Source organism: Peromyscus leucopus, chromosome 6 (assembly GCF_004664715.2).
Source record: "Peromyscus leucopus breed LL Stock chromosome 6, UCI_PerLeu_2.1, whole genome shotgun sequence".
Classification (NCBI taxonomy): domain Eukaryota; kingdom Metazoa; phylum Chordata; class Mammalia; order Rodentia; family Cricetidae; genus Peromyscus; species Peromyscus leucopus.
In genome coordinates this window covers 64,905,026-64,914,679 of record NC_051068.1, presented here as the reverse complement: position 1 = coordinate 64,914,679, position 9,654 = coordinate 64,905,026, and the positions used below count along the sequence as shown (strand labels likewise).

Sequence of the window (9,654 nt, the reverse complement as noted above, 5' to 3'; positions counted from 1 at the left end):
TTTTGTTATTGTTTTTTTTTAAATACAGGGTGTACCTGCAAAAGGAATATGGAGACCATTACAGGTTACAAACATCCCCCCTACTCATGTGCCACTAGCCAATTAAGGAAGTCCATTAGAGGAAGCTATACTTATACCTAAAAAGCATAGTACTAGTTAGCCTGAGGCACTTACTTTCATTTTGGATCTTCACAGGCTAAAACAACCTCACAGACTGGTCTATTTTGCTTAACTCCTTGGGAAGCATAAGGCACTGCTGAAACCTGCTTCTCTCACCTCACTTCTCTCTAATCTGTTATCTACTGGCTCCTCACCATCCTTTCTCTGTGCAGCTTGCAGGGGGGTTGGAGACTGAAGACATTCTATCAGCTAGAGCCAGTCATAGGTGAGGAAGTCCATACCAAACACAAAGCACTGACAGCTCTTGCCCCATTCTGTTCCTTAACCTTCCCAGCTCCTTCTCCTGAAATGTCCTCTTCAGCCTTGAAATGCTTTCTTCTTCTGTCTTTCATATAGCAGCAGTGCACTATCCAGTCACTGTGACATGCCCATTACCTTTCCTTCCTGGGACATCTGTCCTCTCAGGACAAGCCTTGGTTCTAGTTCTCTTCCCCACTAGAAATCAAAGGCAGGAGATTGGCTGTCTGACTGCATTCTCAGGGCCTGTGACATAGACATTTAATAAGTGAATGATGGCAACAAATGGCCTCTGTCCAGCAACCTTAGAAATATGAGCTGACTCTGGTTGTATCACTCAATGGTCATGTTTTGTGCGCACCCAAGAGACATCTTCACTGTTTACTAGGCAGTTTCTGGTAACAGGCTTCCATTACATTCCACCTATAAGTCACCCTCCCCCACACACATAAACCTACCAACTCTCAGCATACATTAAAAAATGGTATCATTTTATTTCTGCTAGTAGGAACGAGCTGCATGTTATGGTGGGTGTGGTGGGCTCAGTGCAGGTGTGGATGGGGGAGAATGTGATGACTTGGTGGCTGAAGGGAAGTGGGAGGGTTAGATACACTTCTGGGAAGCCTTGAGGAAGGAATCATGGCATGCTATAGCCAAGCCACCAATAAGGTTGAGAAACTCTTGGAAATCTAGTTGCCCATCGCTGTTAAGATCCAACTTCTTCATCATGCGGTCCAGGACACCCGGGTCCTTCTGGTTCTGCAAAGACAAGGCCATCTTTATATTTCACTTTCTGCAGTGCTTTCAAATATGCTGCCACATCTTTTTCTCAATAGAGTATAAGGTCCAGGAAAGGGGTTATTAATATTCTCCTTTTCAACATGAAGTAACAGATTCAAAGAGGTGAAGGGATCTGCTTTAGCAGCAGACCTGGACATGAACCCAGACTTCTTTGTTCCTTGTCCTGTGTTTTTTTCTGTGACTTTAAGGGTTATTCAACTTAGTAAAAGTGTTTCATGCAAGGCCCACATGTAAACCCTATGGAAATAAGTGGTTTCAGGTAGAAAGTTATAGGTCCTGCCTGAGAAGCCTCATCCCCCACCCGTGTCTCTCTCTCTCTCTCTCTCTCTCTCTCTCTCTCTCTCTCTCTCTCTCTCTGTCTGTCTTTCCCCCTCTCTCTCTCCCTCCCTCTCCCTCTCTCTCTCTCTCACACACACACAATCATCACTATCTATATTTGCATCTAGATTAATTTAGAAAGCCCTTAGCCATATTTCAAGTAGAATGAATTTCTGTCATAACCAGTGACTGGTGGCTGCTACTATCATGTGAAGATAGAATATTATTTCCTTCATTGCAGAAAACCTGATTGGACAGGGCTGCCCTATAGTCTTGGGGTGGGGGAATAAAATTTGAAGTGCTTCTATTATGGCACATGCCATTACACATGCCACTCTCAGTGCCAGGCAACTGCTATGGCTCACATGGGGCTCACCCCAAGATCCAGGGACTCAGCAAGGGCTGAGAAATGGACCCTTGGCCTGGAGCTAAAAAGGAGGAGGCAGAGGCTGATCCTCCAGGCTTGGCCATTCTGCCAGGCTCCTGTTTTGTTCAGTGAGCAATCAGTGTATGGGGGATGGGACAGGTACCTTGGTGAAGGCGGCCAGCTCTGTGTTCATGAAGCTGAGGAACTCAGTTTTGGAGAGTGTGCAGCTTTTCCCATCCTTCCCACTGTACTTTTGGAAAACAGCAATCAGGGACTCGATGCATCGCTCAGTCTCTGTAGGTTTGGACATTTTTGCCTTTGAAGAAAACAAAAAGGCGGAGCTCATTAAATATATAGCTAGAGAATGGAGAGTGCTGGAGGATCACAGTGCCTCTTTTTGGGTTGAAGCAGGTTCTTAGTGTCTGGCCCATTTAGAGGGGGCCAGAGAAGTGCAGACACCACAGAAAGTGACAGCTTTTTTCTTGTAGCTCCACTGTATGTGTTGTTGGTGTGGTAAGGCACTCCACGTGGAAGTCTGAGTGCCTGAAAACACTACGTGGTTCAGACGAGGGAGAAACTTTTCTAATAGTCTCAGACAGTGTAAAGTAAATACATGCATAGCCTGTACACCCACACACACTTAGACAGTGTAAGTAAATACATGTATAACCTGTACACCCGCCCTCACACACACTGAACTTCGGAGGGAGATTACTGTGACCTGTTCCCCAAGAGCATGGAGAGGCTGCTGTGATGATCGAGACGCCTTTAAAGTAACACCAAACTCTTGAAACCCGTGCATTTCTCTGAAGAAAAATGAACAGCATATCTGGGATTGTGCACCAAGATGGAGAGAGGACATATTAGATGTGCAGAAGTATATTCAGCTGGGTGTGAGAATGCATATATTTGGAGGATCAAGAGTTTGGGTTAACCTGGCCTAACTAGTGAAACCATACATGTAGTGTGTGTGTGTGTGTGTGTGTGTGTGTGTGTGTGTGTGTGTGTGTGTGTGTGTGTGTGTGTGTGTGTGTGTGTGTGTTTAAAACAGACAGCTGTATACCATTAACTTTACTTGTACAGAACTGAGGCATGAGAGGGGAACTACCATGACAGATCACCCTTAGGCTCTTGGTTCCCAGGTTTCTTTCTGCTGACATCTGCCTTTGCTTCATCCAGCTGCCACTCATTTCCAGAGGAATGGTAGCTGGAATTTCTTATGACAGAGCTGAACCAAAGCTGTGGCTGTACCAGGAAGAACATCAGTTCAAATCCTGTGCAGGACTCTACTTTTCTCACCGCAGAATTCCTAAAGGAAATTCTACTGGGTTGAGTCATTCTTCAGAAATCTGAGCCCAGAACCCAGAACTGAGTTGTTGTGCTCCCCCTGGTGGATAAGAGCACAACTGCAGGATCTCTTGGAACCCGCCTGGCCACACCCTGAAGCTTTCTTGCTTGATATTAATTAACTACAATTTGGATGGATGTTAACAATTGCAACTTAGGATTTTAGCTTTTGAGTTCTCTTAAGATGCACTCCCAGGATACAAAAGATGAAAGCATTCAGACTGTGCAATAACACGTGCTAAAGATGACAAAAGCTAGCAGCCCCATGGCCCCTGGTTTCCCTTCCTAGCACCTCCTGTCTTTAGGTACTTTACCATCAAAGTTGCACTGCTGTGGCCCGCTGCACCTAGGAACAGAGCACCTGGACCCTCTAGAGACAAATTCTTTTCAATAGCCACACTGTTGAAGAACTTAAAATCCCCTAGCGGGAACTTTTACTAAAGGAGAGAAAAGTGTTGGTAGGTTCAGGACCTGGAAACCAAACAAAACACCACAGCCTAGAAACAAGTGTTTGCACAACATGCTCCTCCTATCGGAACTAAAATCTCCCTGCCTTATTATCACGTGGTAGCTGAAGGTTTGGCTTGGACTGGGGAGACGGTTCCAAGCTGATGGGCCCAGCTCTGACCCGGCTTCCACACCTACAGATGCTTCCGTCCCCTTCCCTCATTGAACAGATCGCAAGGGTGGGAAGGTTTTGCCCGTGTGCGCAGTGGCTGAAAGAAAGGACACCCTCCACACCAGCACCCCTTTGTGTGATGGGAACAGTGAGAGCAAGGAGAAAACACACACTGAAAGAATTTTTAAAACGCACCCTAAACTTTCAACATTCTAGGAAAGCCTCCCCTTGACGGGAACATGAGAAATACACCAGTTAACTATTTCATTCTTAACCAACCCCAGTGCTCTTCCTTCCAGCGTTCAGGGTCTCATCCATCTCCCTCCACCTCACAACCCCGTTGGTGCTGGGCCCAAGGCACCCCCTGTGTGCTGAAAAGGGTAAGGAGGAAAAAGTAAGTAGGAAGTGATAGGACATTGACACACCAAAGCAGGGGCTGCAAGCTTTTCTCTTTTTAAATCAAGGGGCAGCTGTGAACAGTTTTAGCTCTCTATGCTCCTGTGACTCTTTCAAGGTAGCCTGGCGCCAAGGGCGACAATACATGAAGAATAAGGATGTGGGGGTGCCTGTACACTTTATACATTTGATTTTCATATGATTTTCATGTATCACAAGGGATCATTTTCCTTTCGACTGTCTTCCAACCATTGAAAAACAAAATCTATGCTTAGCTTGGGGCTAGGGCAGAAACCCACTTGGGCCACTCTCCAAAGTCTGCTGATCCTCTTCACTGGAGAGACTAAGGGAAGTAGACTTTGGGGGTGAACTAGTGGGAACGTCAGAAAAATGAGGAAACAGGCAGGTGATGCAGGGTGTGGCTAAAAAAGATGGCAAGGGGGCGGGGAGTAAAGGGGAGAGGGAAGGAGCGGGCTGGGAGGGACTGGCTTCCTCCCACATTCTTGCCCGCGCTTCCGCGGGCTGCAACAGGCTGCAGTTTCTGTGCATGTGTGCCTTGGCCCTTTGCCCGCGGCTTCCCGCAGCTGATTTCCCCAGAACTCGGGAAGGCTAAGTTCTGAAACGTTCACTTTCTGATCTGCACGAACGTCTGGCGACACCGCACAGAATTCCCCCAGGTCTCCAGCTCTCCAGCGGAGTTCCTGGCCTTCCCGGAATCGGTGGCTTCCCGGAATCGAGGTCCCCGATGCCCGCTGAGCACAGGGGCGCACGGACCGGGGACTCCGGCGGCCGCACCCACCCGGGCTCCGAGGCCAGTCAGGAGACCGCACCCAACCCTAGACCGTATCTCGCCTGGGAGAACAAAAAGATCCCCGTTTCTTCCCCTGGGCTGTCATTAGGGTGTAATTTGAGGGCTTCGTCGTGCCCTCCGCTCTTCTCTAATTGCCTCCTACACGGTCTCTCCTTCCTGATCTATGTTCTGCCACGTCCACACGTTAGTCCAAGATACACCCGGACAAGAGCACGCGTAGCTTTGCCCTTTGTTCTTTTCTTTGAAGAGGAAGGGGAAAAAAATCTAAAAGTTCAAAAACTAGGCTTACCAAGTTGGTGAGGAGCGGGGTCCGGAGGCGACTGCGGCTGACGACTGCGGGGACAGAAGTGACGACCCTGGTCCCGGTCCCGCCCCTCAGCCTGACTCAGGCTGGGCCCGTCCCCGCCCCCGCCCCCGCCCCTCCGCAGGCCTCGGCCTGTCCCCGCTGCGTTCCCAACTAGCTTTGCCTAGACTCAGGCACAGGCACACCCATTGTCGTCCCTGGGACATAACAGGCCTCTCTCCCTCTCCCCTGTAATCTCGAAGATCATTGCCTTTTGGGGGAAGTCTGTCCACACTTCTAGGTCATTTCCGTGCCTGGGACCATTTGCACTGCAGGTTAGATAAGCAGAAGAATCCCTTCGAAAAGAAGAATGGATAATAGTTGTCAAGAAGGTCCCTAGGAGCCAGGGCTGTCTATGATACTACACTGAAGATATTTAATAAACAGTGATGATTTAAAAAAAAAAAATTTTTTTTTTTGAGACATGGTCTTCCATGTTGGGGATTGTATGAAGCACTTTGGCTAATCCTAGATCCATAACATCACTGCAGTACTTTTGTCAAGAACCCTCACCCCTCTGAGCTTCCATCTCCTCATCTAGAAACAAGTCATGTCGCCTTTACTATTTAGTAAGACGTTTAGGACTGTCACGTAGAGTGATGCCTTTGAGGGGACCCCAAAAGCTGCAGAGTAGATGTGAGTGGAGCATTGTGTGAATGTGTGCTAGAGTCTGCTGCCAGCTTCTGCTATTGACTCCTGGGTATATGAGGCCAAGCCCTCTTCTCCAATTTCATCCTTACCTCCCACTCACAGTTCCTAGCGCAGGTTTAGAACCTCGTTAGACATGGTGGCTCTGGCCTGTAATCTCAGCACTTTCAAGGTTGAGGCAGGAGGATTGCTCAAGTTTGAGGCCAACCTATGGGCTACACAGTGAGTTCCCGACCAGCCTAGGTTACAGAGCAGGACCATGTCTCAAAAGGAAACTAAACTCCAAACCAAAAGAAACACACTTGAAAGCCCCATTTGTGTTTAAAACTCAATATTTCAAGAAATAATTAGATCTCCCTATACCTCTCCCCACTTCTCCATTTCTGCCAATGATGTGGCCATTTTTTCATTTTCTTTACTTGAAAACATTACCACCATGGTTTTTTTTTTTAAAGTCTTTCTTACACAATTTTTTTTTTTTTTTTTTTTTTTTTTTTTATTTTTTTTGAAACAGGGTTTCTCTGTGTAGCTTTGTGCCTTTCCTGGAACTCCCTCTGTAGTCCAGGCTGGCCTTGAACTCACAGAGATCAGCCTGCCTCTGCCTCCCGAGTGCTGGGATTAAAGGCGTGTGCCACCACTGCCCGGCTCACACTTTCTTTTAAATCAAGACCCTTGTAATGTCAGCTTTATTGTACTTGGACCCATCTATCATTATTCTACCACACTCCCACTATCTCGTTTACATTCTCACTCCCTTTTTCCTTTGATTTCATAACTGGGCCCTTGCCCTCCAATAAAAAAAAATTTAATCAATAAAAAAACCCCACATTTTCCTGATGTGCAGTTCTGATTAACTGCTTACTTCAAAGTAACACATGATATAATAAAAGTAACAAAGTGACTTTCTGGTACCTTTATATCAACAAAATTTCCAGGGTCAGTGAGCTGGCTAAGAGGGCAATAGCCAATAGCCTAACCTTAATCATGGGAACCCACATGATGGAAAAAGAGAGCCACCTCCTTGGCCTTTGACTCCATATGTGAGCTATGATGAGTTTCCCGCCACCCACACACTAATTAATAACAAATTAAATAACTTTTTAAAATCTAAATTTCTTAACCCCCTTTGGCTCTGAATAACCTGTTCAGCCCTAACGAATAAATTAAAGTGTCAATTTACTCTTTTGATTCCATCTGAGAACCTACTATGTGCCAAACACTGTTCTGGGCTCTGCAAACACAAACACGAATGTGGTTCAGTGCCTGCCTTTGAGGATCTTCAGGGATGGACTTCACACAGATGAGGTGGGGCATTGGAGGTGGTGCTAGGCTTCTTAAAAATCCTAAAGGTATGTGTGATGTTTGCTGTAGTTGGAAGACCCGTCACCCAGCTCCCAAACAAATACACAGAGGCTTATTCTTTCTTATAGTGCCTGGCCTTAGCTTGATTTATTTCTAGCCAGCTTTTTTTTTTTTTTTAAACTTAAATTGTCCCATATACCTTTTGCCTCTGGGCTTTTTTTCCTTTACTGACTTCTGTAATCTTACTTTCAGTCTTACTCCATGGCTGGCTGGGTGGCTGGCCCCTTCTTTTCTCACTCCTTGATCTCTCTTGTTTACCAATCTTCTTTCTCTCTTTTTCTTCTTCTATGTATTCTCTCTTCATGCCAGTTCCACCTATCCTTTCTCCTGCCTTGCTTTTGGCCATTCAGCTCTTTATTAGACCAATCATGTGTTTAGACAGGCAAAGTAACACATCTTCACAGAGTTAAACAAATGCAACATAAAAGAATGCAACATATCCTTGCATCATTAAAACAAATGTACTACAGAATAAACAAATTTAAGCCATCTTAAAATAATATTCAAAAGCAGTTTTCTGCATAAGAGGTTTTCCCCTCTCCCAAAGGAAGATATATAGCTTTTATCAGATTCTCAAAAAATCTATAATAAAAGTTACTAAAGAGCCATTAGTCTAAATTACAGCGTACCCCAATTATGGACATGCCCGTATCATAATCTTTTTAGGGAGAAAATGCCTCCCTTACAGCTTCTGCTGAAGGAGCAGACTTGGTGTCCAAGGTTTGCTTGTGATTTGACCTTGTGTCCATTGTCACAACTGATTGGATTCAAGGCCTGCCGATGCATAGGATGGTAGGCGGTAAAGGCTTCATCCTAAAATAAGCTGGGACAAATCTGTCCTTTATCCTGCAAGCTGGAACTAGAAACACATGCAGAATTTGGCAGTTAAAGGAACTGAGGCACAGAGAGAACTAAAAAGTCAGGAGAAAATGGAATTATGAACAAGACACCAAGAGGAAGTGCAAGCTGTGAGATTTAGAAAAAGTACGTGATAGAGAGAAGACAATAAGTCAACTGGTAACTGAAAATAAAAAAAGACTCCTGTGTGACCAAGGCGGAAGCTTTGTGGAAAAAGGGTGTTTGGCAAGGTTGGCCAACAATGAGTCAATCAAAAGGGCTAAGAAGTTGGGGGTGCATAAGAACTGGTAAATTGGTAGCAAGAAAAAAAAATGAGCTAACACAGGTGAATGAAAGGGCTGATCAGGAAATAAATGTGGGAATTTCCACGGCCCAGAATAATTCTCATATGTAAGTTGATTCTTGTATAGGGTTGAGTACATCCCTAATGAGCATACAAGAGTGTGATGAATGTGCTAACAGGATCATGGCCAGCTACCATGACATTGCTGGGAAGGGATGAGTAACCAACTCTGGCATAGTAATGGAAGTATCATGAGAAAAGTCAGTTTTGAGTTGGGCATTCAAAAATGAATAAGAAGTCACTAGTTGATGGGTACCACTGTGAAGCAAGGTGAGGCCAGGCCACAGAGGAACATTTTAGGGCTACAGACTGTGGCACTTAGGCTAGGGTTCGATCCTCTGTGCTTGTGATATGTTGGCTACACTAATTTGCCTGCTATCATCTATACAGGAGAGAATAATGGTATATAGATTCAGAGTTATTCATGTAGAATGCTTAAGGATTTGATCAGTATCTCCAGAGGAAGTTTTAATAATTGGTGCAACTATAAAGAAGAATGGGACCTGATGTGTGTTATCAGTAGATGCTGGTGATTCAGTAGCACTGGATTTCCTGAAATGAAATGATGGTAAATATGAGGCAGATACAGGTCATTAAGTGCTATGCCTGGGAATTTGGATTCTAACCAAAGAAGATTTTTAAGCAGGAGAGTGAGGTGATTTTTTTTCCACTCTTATAAGTGTAAAAAAAGGTAGTCGAGAGGAGAGACTAGAGGCTAAAAACATAGTAAGGCATTCTACTAGCCACAATGAGATGGCCATGGTAATGCGGACAGGATACTGCCAAACACTAAGAAGGCAATCTCAGCCTTGCTCAGCATGATGGCTAGGTTTTGTTTTGCTTTGTTTTCAACTTGACACAATATGGAGTCATCTAAAAAGAAGAAACCTCAGCGGAGAGATGTCCCCATCAAATTATCCTGTAGACAAGCCTGCAGGGGTATTTTCTTGATTGATGATCAATATGGAAGGGCCCAGCCTACCATGGTCAGTCATCATTGGGAAGGTGGTCTTGGGGTGTATAA

The 9,654-nt window shown here is 45.2% G+C and overlaps 1 protein-coding gene across 1 annotated transcript; it reads right to left on the bottom strand.

Moving 5' to 3' along the window:
- Positions 1 to 887: 887 nt before the first annotated feature.
- S100a11 (S100 calcium binding protein A11) lies at positions 888 to 5,471 on the bottom strand. The gene is made up of 3 exons (XM_028861947.2): positions 5,366 to 5,471; positions 2,067 to 2,219; positions 888 to 1,176 (listed from the first exon to the last, which is right to left on the bottom strand). The coding sequence occupies exons 2-3, from the start codon at positions 2,211 to 2,213 to the stop codon at positions 1,021 to 1,023; spliced, it is 303 nt and encodes a 100-aa protein (XP_028717780.1). The 5' UTR covers positions 2,214 to 2,219; positions 5,366 to 5,471; the 3' UTR covers positions 888 to 1,020.
- Between the last annotated feature and the right edge of the window lie 4,183 nt (positions 5,472 to 9,654).

What these genes read in the sequence shown, in the direction of transcription:
- S100a11 (XM_028861947.2), bottom strand. Translation starts at nt 2,213, where the DNA reads ATGTCCAAACCTACAGAGACTGAGCGATGCATCGAGTCCCTGATTGCT. An exon ending in AGCTGGCCGCCTTCACCAAG is followed by an intron (nt 1,177 to 2,066) that starts GTACCTGTCCCA and finishes TTGTCTTTGCAG; the next exon opens with AACCAGAAGGACCCGGGTGT.